The following is an 18,560-nucleotide window of genomic DNA, read 5'->3' on the forward strand; positions in this document are numbered from 1 at the left end:
ATTTTCTTGAATATTTTTGAGGTTCAGCATCGTTTATTGTTTACTGGTCATTTGTGATAAAGATCTTCGATGTATGCAACTCACTATCAAGAATATCAGAAAAAAATTGTTTGTATGAGAGAGAGAGAGAGTGTCCTTGCTTTTTTAATCTATCTCTTTTCTGGATTTTAAATCTTTTTTTTTGGCCCAAGCCCCAAGGCTTGCAGGACCTTATGGTTCCCTGACCAGGGAATCCGGGACCCATGCAATGGAAGCAGAGAGTCCTAACCACTGGACCACCAGTGAATTCCCCAAACTTCTTCCTTTCTACTGGCTCCTTCTTTTCAGATTACAAACATGCTCCAATATCCCCTAACCTAAAAAGTCTTTTTTGGGTCTCATTCTATCTCCCTAAATTCCTGTCTGATCATTCTTTATTTTCACCAACTATACTCTTTCTCAAATCAAAACATTTTTCAATGAAAAAGCCATACCTTTGGTTTTAGGGGAAAAAAGTCCCAGTTTATTATTTTTTTAAAAAAGCAAGTATCATTTCCATAATTGTTTAAGCAAGCCTATATACAAGTACTTTGTTTTAAAAAACATATGTATATAATTTTTCCTCTTACAGTAATTCATTTCAAGAGCAATTTCATTATGTATCTTCTACAGAGCCCTAAACCGAGGCAGCCAGCATATTCAAATAAACTCCAAGGAGTGGGCATGCTTCAGGCCAGCTCCTCATTAGAAACCCCAGCAGGGGGGCTCTGGAGACCAATGCGCGGAAGGTCTTCCAGGGAGAGCTGAAATGTTCAGATAAGTCGGTCCTGGAAAGAAGGGGTAGCGGGCGGCTCCGGCAGGCTCACCCCCGGGGCAGAGCAAAGAGAACAGACGGGGAGTTCTGAGAGGCGCTGGAGCTATCTAAACTCGGGGGGACGGAACCGAGTGAGCAGCCGCGGTAATTGAGTCTCAGTTACCTGCAGGGTGGTGAAATAAAGCAGTAACTTCACCTGCCTGACGCGGGGGAAGTTTAGAGGTGTCCTTGGCATGCTCACAGTGAAATCCGTCACCCTTTCACTGTGTTGGGTGACGGCAACCGTACTGCGCTTCCCAGTGACAGCGAGCGCTCGTCCTGTTAGGCAGCCCCAGCGCACTCCAGCTAATGAAGCATTTCCTGCAGGCCTGTCTCCAGGGCTCTGCATCCTCTGTCTGAAGGAATGGCACCATGGGAAAATTTAGCACAGCCAGCATCAACCATCGCCCAAACTCAAAAGAATCTTTGAATGGCAGAGAGAGGCCCATTTTCCTTTCTGCCCAGCCCAGTGTTGGAACCACCCTCAGGTCACTTTTTGTGGGTCTGTACAAACGTGCCGACTGGCAGCATGCCGTTCTTCACCTGCTCCCGGATTTCAGCTCGATGCTTTAATGTGAAGACCAGGGCTCTCACCGTCCGCCGGTATGGCCCATTAATGAGGCGGGAGCAGAGATGAAACGTTTCCCGTTCAATATTTTCAACCAGTAGGTGATCCATCTAAAAAAACAGAAAAATTATCAAATTAGGGCCTTGCATTGCATAAAGATTAAAAGCAAGACAGGCTGGAGCACTTTGCTCAGAGGCCTCCATTAATCAACTGAAATTCAAGGACATCTACTTCCTGTCACAAGAGAAACAGGAAGAGCAAATTAATTCCACCCTGGCAATTAAGGAACAAGGCCATGTGCTTTGTGACAGGGACCTCATTCACAACCCCTGCCGGGTGGTAATATTTGCCATTATAACAGGAAACTGACTTGAACCAAGCAATGGGTTCTGGGCCCTGGGCCCTGTACTTTACCAACCAGGAAACAAAGACCAAGGATAATAAATCAGTATAAGAGTTTATACTTTTTGTTTGTTTGCTTGAAAGTGCTTTTTAACCCCTTATAGTATTTTTAAATACTGGGTCTGGATCCTAAATGTGTGTTAAGCAGTTTATAAATCACTTCTCACACTTAACAACTCCTATTCTCTTTTTACAGATGAGGAAACAGGTTCAAAGGTAAAGAAATGCTCCAGATCTTACAACTATTAAGAGAAGTTGGGATTCTGACTCGAACACTCATGTTTCTTCCCTTTTACCATACTCACTGCTCCCATATCCTCCTGAGAGACCATGTGAGTTTGGAGAGACCTCGGCAGGGTCAGCTAAGCAGAAAAGAGCCTATAGGACAGGATCTGTGGCTATGCTGGGGTGTGTGGCTCAGGTCCAAGCCCTCCTGAAGTCACAGGCCTGATAAAGAAGGACAGGTCTGGGACTTTGTCCACATGATCCGGATCTAGGCCAGACTGGGCTGCTGGTCAGGGACCCCCTCACTTCCTTCCTTTCCAGGTGCATCGCTCTCTTTGCCTTCCTGGTCCTGACTCCAGCCCAGCCTGAGCATGCTCAGTTGCTTTCACACACTTCTACACCTCTGCACAGGTACTTGCTCCTTCAGCAAGACACAATTTCCCAAGAAACGCATTCCTATTTGTATGTGTAGCTAAAACACAAAAAGCAAAAAAATCAAACCTAGTTTAAAGGACTACAAGTTCTTCTCGGGGCTGCCATAATGTCCTGAGCTCCGCATAGACATTTTCACAATAGAATGGTCTTGTCTTCCCTGAGAATGAATTCCTTGAAAACAGGAAACAAATTTTTCTCTCATTAGCTTTTTTTCCTTCACTCTTTCCCTCCTACCTGACCATATACTCATAATTCCTCAGCACTTACTATGTGCTTGGGCTGAGAAAAGAGCAGTGAGCAATGTCAATACAGCTCTTGACTTCACAGAGAGCACGGGCCAGCTGGAGACAGACAGAAGCAGGCACTGGAAGCGTAGTGAGTGCTAGCAGACGGAACAGAAGCAAGCTCTGGGGCACTGAGACACAGCAAAGGGACCCGGCCTAGGAAGGAGTGAGTGCTTGACCTGCGACCTGGAGAATGAGTAGGATCAGGCCAGGTGGCGTGGCCGTTTGCTTGGTGATAAATTCAATGAGTTGTACATATATGTACTGTACTTATACTTCAAAAAGGGCAAGTTTAAGGAAAAAATGCACCAACATTAAAAAAGGATCACCTGACATTTAATTAAAAGTGTCCTAACAAAAAAGAGAGACCAACAGACCAAAATGAATGCAGAAACCTGGAGAAAATGAGAACTAAGCAGGGGCGCAGAACAGGACTGAGAGAGACAGAGAGAGAAGATAGACATCCAGGCCCAGATGTCTGCTCATCTGTAACAGATGAAAGATGCTCAGGGATGTTTGTGGTCCTGATGACTGGCTGATCATCTCCAAGGATGGTGCTGGAGTGAGCTGGCTTGGTGCCACAGCTCTCTAAAACCCAGACTCCTTGAGCGTTCACGGACTCCTGGGTGGGCGCTGAACTAGCCCCCAGCCTGAGGCAGCCCTGGTACCAGACTACTTTACAAGGTGGTAAGGGTGGCTGGCCGTCTGCCCAACATTTGTCCAGCAACATTTGCAAGAGAGGCTCCTCACCCCAATGTGGGGTTCCTCATCCCAGTGTGAGGATGGTTACTCACTGACTGTTTCGAGATTCCCTTAATATAACAGGCAAGAAAAAAGTCTGTTTTTTTCCTTCATTTTGAGGGGAGTGGTTGTTCGGGGAAGAAGGGTATGTGTGCCTTTGCAAAAATAAATCATGGCCATTCCATTGTATTACAGTATATATATATATAAAGAACCTGAGAGTACCTTGAAATTCACAGAACTGAATACTTATTCATACTTCATTCAACAAATAGCTGTTGAGTTACTACTGAGCACAGTCTGATCTAGATATTTGAGACACCCAAAAAGAAAAGACCTGACACCCTACCCTTAAGAAGTCACACCTAGAAAGGAAAGGCATATACACAGAAAACCATGGGGCAGCAGGACAGGTGTTATCCCAGTGATGTGATGGGAATAAGAAGCAAGCAGCTAACAATTCTCAAGGATGCCTCTTGTTAAATGAAGCCCAGTTAGAATGAAGACATGAGGAAAAACATTTGTAATGTTAAAATGTAAACCATAAAGGAAAGTGATTCATCATGTATCCTTGTGTATAATGTGTTTACTGCACAAAGTGAAAAATTCCTATCTTATAATGCCTTTGGACCTTCCAAACCTACCCAAGCTGAGAGTCTTTCCTGTGGGTCCTAACCTGGTAATTTAGGTAAGCCCCTTTGGGTGAAGCATTGAAGCTGAAGCTCCAATACTTAGGTCACCTGATGCAAAGAGCTGACTCATGGAAAAGACTCTGATGCTGGGAAAGATTGAATGCAAAAAGGGGACGACATAGGATGAGATGGTTGGATGGCATCACCAACTTGATGGACGTGAATTTGAGCAAACTCAGGGAGACAGTGAAGGACAGAGAAGCCTGGCGTGCTGTAGTTCATGGGGTTGCAAAGAGTCAAACACGACTTAGTGGCTGAACAATAACAACTTTAGGTGAAAGGACCAGAGTCTTACTAAGACCTTGAGAAAAAGGGATTTTGCTATGGGGTACATGTATGAATGGGAACAAGAATGCTGTGAGAAACTTAGGGAGATTTATTTATGGACCATATCCTTTCTCTGGGTCTCTCATGATCTGCCTGATCTCTTTTTCACATATTTTTGCTCCTTTTCATTTGCCTTACTATCAGTTCTAACTGCCTTATTCTCTCCTCCTGTTGTACATCTCTCTATCCACAGCTTCTGCTTCCTTGAAACTCCTCCAAGATTCCTTCTGTTTCAAAATTTACATTGCTGTTTCTTGGTGTTTCCTAGGTCAATTTCCCAGAGATAGAAAATCTGATATGCCTTCCTTATGTATTTGTACCTGTGGGATGAATATGTTATTCAGTTGTCCAATCATGGACAAACTGAGAGAAGATATAAAACACATCCACCCCGAGCTGTCTTATGTCAAGGATTTTGGACTCAGAAGAAATGGTGCCATAATCAATCAGTGATGTCTGCCATGACTATAAGCTTTTTAAAAGCAAGGTAAGAAACTCTTCTTAGTGTGTTTACCTGAAGTGCAGAACTTCCCACACTGTATTATAAGTTTTATTTGTCTATTTCCCTCAGAAGATTGTGAGTGCCTCCAGGGCTGATACCATGCTGGATCCATTTCTAAATTCCCCATCCCTAGCATAGGTACTGGCACATATTAAGCGCTCAGTAAATATTTACTAAATGAATTTCCTCTTTCCCCAGGTATACCTTCCTCCTTTTCTGCTCTGTCAGTAACATCCTATACATAGCAGATAAAATATGTTTCTATTTTATATGTATTTTCTAGTGAGCAAATTCCAACCATTCTAAGGCTAGTTCAACTGCTATCTTTTGCATAGACTTTTCCCAGATTTCCCCATCAGATTTCACTGTTCTGTCCTTTGTGTGTTTACACCTCTTCCTAGTACCACTATTTCAGACGTATTTCATCTTGCCTCATACTTTAGTCATCTGCGGGCTCTTAGTCAGGAGACAGTAAACTTTCTTAGGATGAGGACTGCAGCTCATCTGTGTTAACATTCTCCACTGGCACTAGTAGTAGCAGAACTAAACACAGGGAATTGAATATCCACTAAAGGAAACTTTGTATGAGTTTTCCAATAGCATGATTGAACTTGTACATATATACCCACACTCCTTTTTGACCACTTGAATACATTTATTAAAGAGTTGGTCAAAACCAGAGGTGCAGTCTGAGGCCATTAAGCAAAGAAAAAACTAACAGTCCCATATGGGGATGTATGCCTGACCTGGGTCTCATTAGCACCATCTGACAACCAACTGGGCCAACCAGCCAGTGCTTCATAACTCTTAACGATAACAGGCTCACTTTGAGAATCAGATTCATTTTTTTTAATGGCATAATAGGAAAATGATCACAGGCCGTGAGGTAGGAAGGGGAGTGGATAATGAGGAAGGGGAAGTAAGAGAATGACACCACAGGGGACGTTCATATGAGGAAAGATCTAAAATATAGGGAAGAACAAAGAAGATCTAGAAGGGAGAAAGTAAAGGGGAATGGAGCGTGGGTCTCAACAATGGAGTTTTTATTCATCTATTCCATTATTCCAAGAACAAGGAAACAATCCATGAATCTGGAAAGCAAGATCTGTAGAGTAATAGATGCACTTTGGGGCTGTGTGTATATATTCCTCTTCTGTGGCTTTCACTACTTAGACCAAAACAAATATCATGGAAACATTACTTTCTATAAAAATATAATAAGTAGATTTGAAAAAAAAGACACATGCTAAAATCAAATTGCAAAAGCTTTTAAGTCACTGGGCCAATAACTTACCCAATGGTTTACTACTGCCTGATAAAATACATTTATGGAGATCTGATGTCTGATTTGAATGCACTCAACATTATTTACTGTCAAAGACCAGATACTGGATTAGATGGTTCATTGATTTACCCTAATATGAAAATGTTTCAGATGATGATGGGTGTTAAGAGTTAACTTTATGTAAAAGTGTTTGTATTTATCTTTTCTGATGTATGAAATTATATATAAAAATACTATAAAGTGCTGTTTATGCAAGGAAAAGAGATGGACTTTCTTTGGCCAAGGAAGACAGTAAGATGAACACTTCTAGTTTTTAAAATTTACTCTTTGGGAGCAAAATCATTCAACTATGCTTAATCTGATATTTTTTCCAATTATATTGGAAAGCACTAACAAATGTATCACTTTTTTAACTTTGCTTTGTAACACTTGAATGCTTACCACTTGATGTGCCATTTAAAGGATAATTAATGGATAAACTAAAAGGATAATTATTATGGAGTTTAATATAGCAGGCAAACTGCTCATTAATCCTTACAAGCATAGCTTCGTTATTATCATTTACTTAAAAAGATACCATAGGGAACTGGTATTTACCACTACATTAACTACATATTATATATCCACACTCTATGTTTCTGCAATAATTTTGGTTTATTTGAAAAATAAACTTCTCTTAAAATATCAAATACCAAGTCTTGTTGGCTAATCAATGACTCTGGAAAATTAGACTTACGATCTTCATATTTTTTTCTCTCTTCCAAGGGCTTAATGTTCATATTAATGCTTCTTTAGGAAAAGTTAAACAAACTTACAGTATATTAATTCACTGAATCATCAAATAAACATTAAAAGTTAAAAATGCAAAAAATAGAGATAGATAAAAATAATAGAAAACTATATACAAGATGATACTGATACTGATCAAGATTAAATATAATATAAAAATAAATAATTGTCAAGGTTGTGCAATGTCATTTAAATAATCAATAAAAATACTTTACAGGACAGCTGGCACATAACATAACAGACTCTTAATAAATCTTGGATAATCATAACTTGACCATTATTTTTTGAAAAAGCTATAATCATTTAGCAACAGGAAATGCACTAAATGTTAATAAGATTGTGTCTGGATAGTAGGTTCAATGGTGACTTTATTTTTCCTTTCTGTATTTTTCCATCACATTTGTATTAAAAACTCAAAATTTTATTTTTAAATAAAGTAAATAATATATACAAATCCATCTGCCTTTCTTTTGTGGATGCATAATTGAGATAGAAAGGTTAAAATATTTTTTTAGAGAATATAGTGACAGATCTAGTCTACTATTTAAATCAGACTTCTGAATTGCTTCTTTTTGTTAATATTATTAAATCATTCTTTAAGGATACTTTATTAGGGGTACCCTGAGAGGAGGAAAAAATATCAATGTTATATGTCTGACGTTCCCAGAATACTAATTGAATGTAAGATTCATTTGATGATGATGATTAATATTATTGCTAATGAACAAAAATTTCTCTTCCGGTATTTGTACCTCAAACCACTAACACCATCTAACTGCTGGTCACAAAGATAATAGAGATGATGTCTAGTCAATTGATTATAAGCATTAGAACTAAAGGTAGAGTGCTGACAAAAAATGTAGTAGAGTCTTTTAGAAAAACAGCTATTTATTGTGCTACTGATATTCCTAAGAGTCCATCTCAGAATTTTTGCTTCAGTGGGAAAGAATTTTATTTATTTATTTATTTTTATTGAAGTATAGTTGATTTATAGTGTTGTGCCAGTTTCTGGTATACAGCAAAGTGATTCAATTATATATATGTGTATATGTATGTATATGTGTGTGTATATATATATATATGTTCTTTTCCATTACTGTTTATTATAGGATATTGAATACAGTTCTTGGTGCTATACACTAGGTCCTTGTTGTTAATCTACTCTGTACACATAGTGGTTTGTATCTGCTAATCCCAAACGCCTAGTTTATCCATCTCCTAATTTCTTTCCCCTTTGGTAATCGTAAGTCTGTTTTTTATTTCTGTGGGTGTTTCTGTTTTATAAATAAGTTCATTTGTGTCATATTTTAGGTTCCATATATAGATGGTATCATATGGTATTTGTTACAGAAAGGATTTCAAAAATAGGAAAGAACCAACATTCATCAAGTGACTTCTAACCACCAGGCACTATACTATTCCTTTGTATATATTGTTCATTTAATCTTTCCAAAAATTTTAGGTAGTAGGAATTATAATCTTCACTTTACAGATTAAAAAATCAAGTCTTTGAAATGTTAAGAGACTTGCCTAAGGTGTCACAACCAGTACATACTAAAGCCAGTGTTTTAATCCATGTCTTGCTAGTTCCAATGCCTGCACTCCTTATATAATACTGTCTCCCAGAATGTTTACAAATCCAGAATCTTTAAGAAAAAAAGTTAGAATAAAGTTATGGCCCTAAAGAGTATGAAAGTTCATTGTGAAAATGTGACGGTTATTTAACCAAGAATATCTAATAATCACATTCCAACCAAGACATTACCTCTAATTCCAAGGCTTCTGAGAGTAATTTCTGGGCATTTTTTCTAAATGATTCAGTTTTGGCATCACTTCGGACTTCTATGGAAGGTCTATTGACATGTTTTTCTATGAAAGTTCTCCACTCAGTGTAAACTTCTCTGGCAAGACAAGCCACTTCTGAATCTGAGTGTTGACGCATCTTGTTCACAGCATGATCTAGAACAAGAAAACAGAAACCAAATGAAACATTGTTCTGTCTTCTGAGAAGTATAGGACTGGAAAGACTGATGTGTGGCACTTAGCAAGTCATTCACATACCTAAGGATGTAGAGGCTCCTGTGCAAATGAAGACCTGTTTCTCAAAGGCTGAGATAATGAGATAATCACTAGGGAAGAACCACTGGGTTAGCTAATACAATAAGTCATAAAACAGAAGCATGATCAATAGATACTTAAAATGGAACAGCTAAGGTACCAACTCCTTAATCCAAAACTTGCAATAAAAGAAAATGAATTAAGCATTTATCTTGTCTTTTCAGTACATGTTATATTTTAGGACAACCAAACAGTCCCAGTTATTGATAAAATGTTCTTTATTCAGCTAATAAATGCGATAAAATTGAGAGTATTTAAACAATTTTTTGTGGCTCGCCATGAAATAATTTATTTGGGTGACAATCAATAGTGGATGAACTCAGTCAATGAAAAATTGATGGGGAAATTTACAATGGAAGGATGAGCTGACATCACCTCCACTGATCAATCTTAGTGTCCCTGAGTGGGATTATCAGAGAGAGGCAGCACTTCACAGACCTACCTACAAAGTAGTCTTGCACTCTCTTTCTGAGGAAAAAATGAACCATAACCGAACTAACTCGTCATTCAAAGTTAACCTCCAGTTAATAGAAAATACGGGAGTCAGAGGAGTAAGTTAAATTATAGCACAAGAGACAAATCCAGAATGTGAGGCATTTAGCATGACAACAGACCTGGTTTCTTCAACTGTCAATGGCATTTTTTTATAAAAGGGAGTAAGGTTATGGACTGTTAAAGAGTAAGAGTTTTTGAGTTCAAACTATCAAATGTGATGTGCAATCCAAATCCTGAATGGAATAAGCCAATCAAAATACATTTTGAGATAAACAAGGAATATGCATATACATTAGTTATTAAATTATGCCAAGGAACTACTGCTGATTTTGTTAAGTATGATAATAGCACTGTGGTTATGTAAGAAAACATATTTTTTAGAGATGCACACTGAAGTATGACAAAAGGTGACATAGTATGACATACTAAAACGACAAAAGGTCTGAGATTTTGCTTTAAAATACTTCAGTAACAGCACAAGAACACGGGAAAGGGAAAGATAAAGAGAATAGGACCAAATTTTAATAGTAGGTGAATAATGAATCAAATATAGGTGAAAGGCCCATGTGAGTCTGTATTATTGTCTTTATTTTTTGTGACTGTCTGAGATTTTCATAATAAAAATGGAAAAAGAGGGAAAAGGTAAAAAAATACCATAGCAAAAATACTTAGAAATAAACACATAGAAAAGCCAAAAAAATCAAGTAAGTACTTAGAATTAGGAAGTGTAAGAATATCAAGATAGGTGTGTTTTTTTAAAAAATCAATAGCTTTTTTATGTTAGCCATAAACAGAATATAATAGGGGGGAAATCATGCTTAAACTAGTGAAAACCATAAACCACTTAGCAACATATTAACAAGAGGGGGCTACATGTGCCCACGCTTGCTGCTTGTGTACATGCCTCTCTCCTTTGTAGCTTGGAACCACTCCTAAATGCCACCTCCATCACCACGGCCCTTGCTTTAGGGCAGGTCGTCTCCAGATGACTCCAGCAGCCTGCTGGCCTGTCAGCTGAAGTTCGGAACCCTGAATGCCATCCACCACAATGCAGCCAGAGTGACCTTTATTTAACTTCATTATTTTCTCTTTCAGGGATATGTTTTCTAAAACATTAATCTGACCAGTACACTCCCCCACCTAAATCTTTCAATCCCATACCCAAATTCTTCTCTCTCGTCACACAAGTACCTTCACAATCCGCCACTCTCCCATCTCCTTCCCAGTTTTGTTTCCAGCTATCAGCACACTGTCATGTGATATTCCAGCTACTGCAGTTCCTAAGACACTTCAATAATTTTCTCACCGCTTTACTTTTGAACATACACTCCAAAGAGCATTTTGTCTGCCTAGAGTACGCTTTCTTCTTTCTTTATCTGGTTAACTTCTATTCTGCCTCTAGTTCAGGAGTCCTCTCATCCAGAAGGCTTAATAACCCCCAATCTTGGTTGGTAACTCTCCTCTGTGCTTCCTTAGCATCTTGAACTTCTGTTCACCACAATAACTATAATAATTAGTCATAATTATCTGATCAGTTATCTCTCTTGCCACCAAAGTGAGCTCCTTGAGGGCATGAGCTATGACACATTCATCTTTGTATCTCCAGCAGAAAATACAATGGCAGGAAGTGGGGGTCAGGAGAATGGCTGTTTGGTAAATGTTGAAGAATGAGAAACCCATATGAAGAAATACATATGCTCTTACTAAAATACACAACAGAAAATTTGATAGAAAGACTAGTACAGAGATGTCAATATAAAAATTAATTTGTAGTTTTAATGTAACTATGATAAAAAATCTCAATAGGTTGCTTTTATTGGAATACATCCAAATAGCTTTACACTCATTTTATTAATTTTTTATTTTATATCTGAGTAGTAGGCCTCTTGAGAAACCTGTATGCAGGTCAGGAAGCAATAGTTAGAACTGGACATGGAACAACAGACTGGTTCCAAATTGGAAAAGGAGTATGTCAAGGCTGTATATTGTCACCCTGCTTATTTAACTTATATGCAGAGTACATCATGAGAAATGCTGGGCTGGAGGAAGCACAAGCTAGAATCAAGATTGCCAGGGGAAACAGCAATAAACTCAGATATGCAGATGACACCACCCTTATGGCAAGTGAAGAAGAACTAAAGAGCCTCTTGATGAAAGTGAAAGAGGAGAGTGAAAAAGTTGGCTTAAAGCTCAACATTCAGAAAACTAAGATCATGGCATCCAGTCCCAATAGATGGGGAAACAGTGGAAACAGTGGCTGATTTTATTTTTTTTTGGCTCCAAATCACTGCAGATGGTGACTGCAGGCATGAAATTAAAAGATGCTTACTCCTTGGAAGCAAAGTTATGACCAACCTAGACAGCATATTAAAAAGCAGAGATATTACTTTGTCCACAAAGGCCTGTCTAGTCAAGGCTATGGTTTTTCCAGTAGTCATGTATGGATGTGATAGTTAGACTATAAAGAAAGCTGAGTGCAGAAGAATTGATGCTTTTGAACTGCGGTGTTGGAGAAGACTTGGGAGTTCCTTGGACTGCAAGGAGATCCAATCAATCCATCCTAAAGCAGATCAGTCCTGGCTGTTCATTGGAAGGACTGATGATGAAGCTGAAACTCCAATACTTTGGCCACCTGATGTAAAGAGCTGACTCACTGGAAAAAGACTCTGATACTGGGAAAGACTGAGGGCAGGAGGAGAATGGGACGACAGAGGATGAGATGGTTGGAAGGCATCACCGACTCAATGCACATGGGTTTGGGTAGACTCCAGCAGTTGGTGATGGACAGGAAGGCCTGGCGTGTTACGGTTCATGGGGTTGCAAAGAGTCGGACACAACTGAGTGACCGAACTGAACTGATAGCTGATTAACAATGCTGTGATAGCTTCAGAATTTTAGACTTATTTTAGAAAAACAAGAGTATAAAATACTATTTTGAAAAAGAGAATTCTGAGGTATAACTAGACTTATAAGATACTAGAACATATTATAAAGCCACTAAAATTATATGGACTGGCACCAAAAAATAGATGGATGGATCTACGAATTAAAAAAACGACACTCAGGAATAAATCCTATTGTACAAAAAATTTGATATATAATAAAAGAGGCATCAATGAACAGAAGAAAATGGAGAATTCAAATTTGGGAAGATGGTCAAAACATTTAGAAAATTTCTCAGATCATGCCAACTGCATAGTTCAACACTTGCTTGATTTATTTACTTCCCACATGTCAACTGAAGGCCTGCTCTTTGTATGAGGAACTACACTAGGCACTAGTCATGTGGGGCTGAATGAGAAACTGCCCCTGCTTTAAAGGTTCTGAGAGTAGCATCCTGGAGGTGAGAACAAAATGTAACTTTTAAGGGAAAGCAAGAGTCTTTAACTTCTCTCTCTACCCAATTATCTGTTAAGAATTTTTACCCAGTCTTTCTACTGCCCAGGGAAAGAAGTACATCAACACTCAACACACAGAGGAAGGGGAAGGGGAGGAATGCAGAGCCCTCCTTAGAAATGGCTCAAGGTGCTTCCTAGCTGGTGATGCTTAGTGAAGTGCTTCTGAAACACATGGCATTTAAAAGTTGGAAGTCACTATTCAACACTTTGTTCTTTTCGAGGTAGAGTTCTACATATCCTGGAGATTATTCATTCAGAAAACAATTTTTTGTGCTGTTGGTCACTTGTGGATGCTAAAAATACCAAGATAAATGATACACTGCAGGACCTCAAAGACCTAAATTCAGAGCATTTTATAATTTTATGTTTGGCTGTGCTGGGTCTTCACTGCGGTGTGGGCTTTTCTCTGGTTGCGGCAAGCAGGGGCTACTCCCTAGCTATGGTGCACAGGCTTCAGTAACTGCAGAAAGTGGGCTCAGCAGTGGCGGCTCCCAGGCTCTAGCGCGCAGGCTCAGTAGTTGTGGCGCACGGGCTCAGCTGTTCCACATTATGTAGAATCTTTCCAAATCGGGGATTGAACCTGTGTGTCCTGCATTGGCTGGCAGATTCTTTACTACTGAGCTTTCAGGGAAGCCCCAGGGCATTTTAATACTTATGTTGAGAACCTACTAACTGCCTGGTGCTGTAGATACAGATGAGTGAGACACAGACTCTGAAATTTAACCTACACACAACTCTTCCAATATGTGCAAATTAGATTCATGTATAACAATATTCATTACAGTACTGTGTACAGCAGCAATAAGCTAAAAACAACCTACAAGCTCACCATTAAGGGTCCAATTTGTTAACTGAAAGGAGTACATCAAGGCTATATATTGTCAACCTACTTATTTAACTAACATGCAGAGTTACAGCATGAGAAAAATTCCAGGCTGGATAAAGCACAAGCTGGAATCAAGATTGCCGGGAGAAATATTAATAACCTCAGATATGCATACATATGGCACTATCTTTATGGGAGAAAGCAAACAGCCTCTGAATGAAGGTGAAAGAGGAGAGTTAAAAAGAGTTAAAAATCTGGCTTAAAACAACATTCAAAAAACTAACATCATGGCATACAGTCCCATCACTTCATGACAAATAGATGGGGAAACAATGGAAACAGTGAGACTATTTTCTTGGGCTCCAAAATCACTGCAGACGGTAACTGTAGCCATGAAATTAAGACGCTTGCGCCTTGGAAGAAAAGCTATGACAAACCTTGACAGCATATTAAAAAGCAGAGACATTACTTTGCCAACAAAGGTCCGTATAGTCAAAGCTATGGTTTTTCCAGTAGTCATGTATGGATGTGAGAGTTAAGGCCATAAAGAAGCCTGAGTGCCAAAGAATTGATGCTTTTGAACTGTTGTGCTGGAGAAGACTTCTGAGTCTCCTGGACTGCAAAGAGATCAAATGAGTCAATCCTAAAGGAAATCAATCCTGAATATTCTTTGGAAGGACTGATGCTGAAGCTCCATACTTTGGCTATCTGTTGGGAAGAGCCGGCTCAGTAAAAAAAAAGACCCTGATGCTGGGAAAGACTGAAGGCAGGAGGAGAAGGGGAAGACAGAGAACAGATGGTTGGATGGCATCATCGACTCAATGGACATGCGTTTGAGCAAGCTCCAGGAGATGGTGATCGACAGGTAAGCCTGGAGATGGGGTCACCAAGAGTCAGACATGACTGAGCGATTGAACAATGAATACTTTGCAGCCACTAAAGACTGCAATAGCTCTATATGTATTAACATGGAAAAATGATTACTTTATTCAGGTTCTCAGAAGAGCCTGCATAGTATAAGTCAATATTTATTTTTAAAATTACATTTGTATACACACACACACATAAATACATATATTTGCTCACATGCAGAGAAAGAGTCTAAAAAAATCTATAATGAAATTATTTACAAGGGTCTCTTCTGAGTAGTGGGACTGTGTGTATCTATGTAGTTCAGCTCACAATCTCATGGGCTGGCTCAACCTGTAAGGAATCCTAAAAAAGCATGGTAAATGCTATACTACAGGTGCATTTGAGCTTCTTTGGAATAGAGATCTTTCCCTTCATGTGTTCCCCACTTTATCCTTTTCTCTTCCCAAAACAGGCACTGTTGATCCAGCTTTCTCCACGAGAAATGAAGATGTAGAAGTCCCTCAAAAAGAGTGTGCTTCTACTTGTCCACTGAACCTTTTTATCATGATGTTACTTTATCACTCTGTGGCATCTGACACTGCTGCCTTCTTCCTTCTGAAATAGTCTCTTCCAATGCTTTTTGAGGTGCCACCTGTTAATGGTTCTCCTCTTCCTTCTCCATCTATTCTGCTGGTATGTGCCTTGCCAAACCTTTAATTACCACTGCAGCCTAGCTGGGGCATTGTCCTTGGCCTCTTCTCTTCTTTCTTCAACTGTTTTTCCTGAGTAATCTTACCCACTCCTGGGGCCCAACTACCATCTGCAAGCAGATGACTTCCAAAGGCTCTCACTGAGCTCAAGACCCATGTATCCAGCCCCTGCTGGACAGCTCCATTTGCTTATTTTGCAAGCCACCTCTAGCTCAACATTTCTAAAATGGAAAGTGGAACTCATCACTTCCCCCTCAGTCCCTCCTCCTGTATTCCATGGCAGAGCTACTCACCCACCATTTTATCTCCTTAACATTTCCTATAACTTTTCCTTTTTCTCACTTCCCGCTTTAATCTCACTGCTGCCCTGATTCAGGTCCTCATCACCTCTTCACCGGTTTACTGCAATGACTTACTAACCAATTTTTGTCTCCAGACTGGCTTTCTCCAATTCATCCTCCACATTAAAGTTAAATTAACCTGTTAAAAACACAATTTGATCACATCATTCCCTTACTGGAAGCCCTTCAATGGTTTTCTCCTCTGTCTTCAAATTAATTTCTCAGTATAGATTCAAGCCCTCAATGACCTGGAACCTCTTTGGCCATATCTCTTACTGTCTCTCTCTTTCCTCCCTCCCCTCAGTCTCAACCTTCCTACACCTTGCCACCCAGGTACAAAGTTCTAGTCATAGAGAACAGTGTGCATGCCCTTGTTTGGGGTCAGGCTGTCTGGCCTTCTGACATTTCTGTACTGTAGTTCACAGCTTTCTCTGCCTAGAAAGGTTAAATGCTCATTTTCCCCTCTAAGCTTGATGTAAACATCTTGGGGGCAGAACCCCACACCTGACTCCTTACTCCAAAATACATTCCCAGCTCCCAGCACAGTGTCTACCACAAATCAATCAAGAAATGTTTGTTGAACTGAATCAGTTATTAAAAAAAAAAAAAGTTTACATTTGGCTTTCAAATTGGCTTTGTAGTAACATCTGAATATGGATGCAGCTGATTGGGAAAAATCACACAATTGCAAACAAAATAATGGAACTATACTGTAAAGTACTGAATGAAAAGGTTCTAATTCTTACCCACTGCTAAGAATGCTTCCTGCTTACTACTCCAAATTTTATAGGAATTATCTCATTTTTAAATAACTAAACAATGAATTGAATACTATTGTTATATCTCTTTTTACAAATGAGAAACTGAAGCTCAGCAAAGCAACCTGCCCTGGCCTCACAGCTAGTAAGCGTGGAAGCCAGAATCTGAGCACAGCCGCCTGACCCTAGAGTCTGCACACTTAACCCAACACCCTGTCCTCCTCTGTCATTAGGGACTGGCATACAGGGAGTGATCAATAAAGCTCCGCTGAGATAATGTTGTTCACCTTCTTGATATTCCCAAATCAGAAGAGCACAGGTCCTGAGAGATGGCCAAATGGCAGAAGACTTGGGCTGTCAGGCCAGGACAAGTGATCACTGCTCCTGGCCCACAGGGGGCAGTATACTCCACAGTGTCCCCCACAGCAGCCCCACCCAGACTGGTCAGAAGGCTCTCCCAACGCCAGGGAAACACACCAAGCAGGGCAGCGCTATAAGGAGAATGGGGGATGCAAGATTTGCCAGCAAGAGGGTGACAGAGGCAAGAGTGACCGCAGGGAAGGCATTCAGTCTGGGGCGGGAAAAGAGAAGAGGGAGGTCTAAGGAACTGCCTTCTATAAAAAACAAGGCAAAATGAAACTTTAGATCAGAAAGTGAATTTCATGATAAGAATAATGACAGTCAGCCTCTGCACTGAACACTTTACATTTAAGTCAATGAATTCTCAGAACAACCCTATGAGGCAGGTGCTATGATGATGCCGTTTGACAGGTAGAGAACCTGAGGAACTAGGAGGTTAAGGAGCTTGCACAGCACACAGCAAACAAGCAGCAAGGCCAAGTTTCAAACGTCGGCAGTCTGGCTCCAGAGCTCGAGTATTAAACCTATACTGTTGCCTCCAGTGATCACACAGTCCTACCTCCTCCTGATTCAGATGAAAAAATGAGGCTCCATGACCTTTCCCCAAGGTCACAAGTTGGTCAGTAGCTACATCAAGGAAGTTAATGATCTGCAAAAAGTCATTATTTGCTCCATGAAGTTTATGCTTTAAAGCAAGCAGTGCCACTGGCTGGTCTTATGATCTAGGTCAAGTCCCCTGGGTTGAAGAGTATGGGGTTTCTGCATCCCAGCACATTGTTAAGACAAATTCCCTGCAGGAAGTGGTCTTTTGCTCACTTAACAAACATTATCAAATACTTAGTAAGTACCAGGCCCTGTGCTAGACCTTGCGATAGAATGTTGAACAAGACATAGCTCTTTATTCAAGGAGCCCCACAGAGGTCTAAGCAAAGAAGAAGACATCTAAACAAAAACAAATGCACCAAAGTGTCACAAGTTCTAAGACAGTATTGAAAGGGGAACCCAAAGGAGAGCCAAAAGGACAAAGAAGTCAATCTGGCTGGCAAATGGGCCAGGGAATACCATGCAAGAGGCAGTTCTTGTCCTAAGTCTTGACAAGCAGTGGAGTGAACAAGAGCAGAGAAGCTGAAAGAGCACAATGTAATTGGAGCACTGTGATAGGCAAAATAATGTTCCCAAAGATATCCATGCCCTAAACCTCAGAACCTGTAAATATGCTGCCTTATGGAAAAAGGCGTGATTAAAGTTAAGGACCCCAAAATGAGGAGATGAGTCTGGATTACCTAGGTGGGCCCAATCTAATCACATAAGTTCTTAAAGTCAGAAGAGAAGAAGAGTGGGTCAGAGAGATGAGGTGTGAGAAAAATCCAACCTACCATTGCCAGCTTTGGAGATGGAGGAAGGGAATCACAAGCCACAGAAAGCAGGTGGCTTCTAGAAACTGGAAAAGGCAATGAAACCAGTTCTCCCCTAGAGTCTCCAGGAGGAATGCAGACCTACTGACACCGTGATTTCAGCTGAGACCTGTACTGAAGGGCTAACATTCAGAAATGCAAGATAATAAATCTGTTGTTTAAATCATTAATTTTCTGGCTTTGGAATAGTGGTGCTGGGAGACTC

General features: G+C 39.9%; 1 protein-coding gene across 5 annotated transcripts in view; it reads right to left on the minus strand.

Moving 5' to 3' along the window:
* Window positions 1-474: 474 nt before the first annotated feature.
* The window catches only part of TCEANC2 (transcription elongation factor A N-terminal and central domain containing 2), a 44,339-nt gene continuing 26,253 nt past the window's right edge, over window positions 475-18,560 (minus strand). For all 5 annotated transcript variants that reach the window (XM_070468130.1, XM_020871436.2, XM_020871433.2 and 2 more), the window contains exons 4-5: window positions 8,848-9,041; window positions 475-1,510 (exon numbers count right to left, since the gene is read on the minus strand). In XM_070468130.1, the coding sequence (XP_070324231.1) occupies window positions 1,322-1,510; window positions 8,848-9,041 (383 nt within the window). In that variant the 3' untranslated portion in view covers window positions 475-1,321. The remainder of the gene's footprint in view (window positions 1,511-8,847; window positions 9,042-18,560) is intronic.

Source organism: Odocoileus virginianus, chromosome 5 (genome assembly GCF_023699985.2).
Source record: "Odocoileus virginianus isolate 20LAN1187 ecotype Illinois chromosome 5, Ovbor_1.2, whole genome shotgun sequence".
Taxonomy (NCBI): Eukaryota; Metazoa; Chordata; class Mammalia; order Artiodactyla; family Cervidae; genus Odocoileus; species Odocoileus virginianus.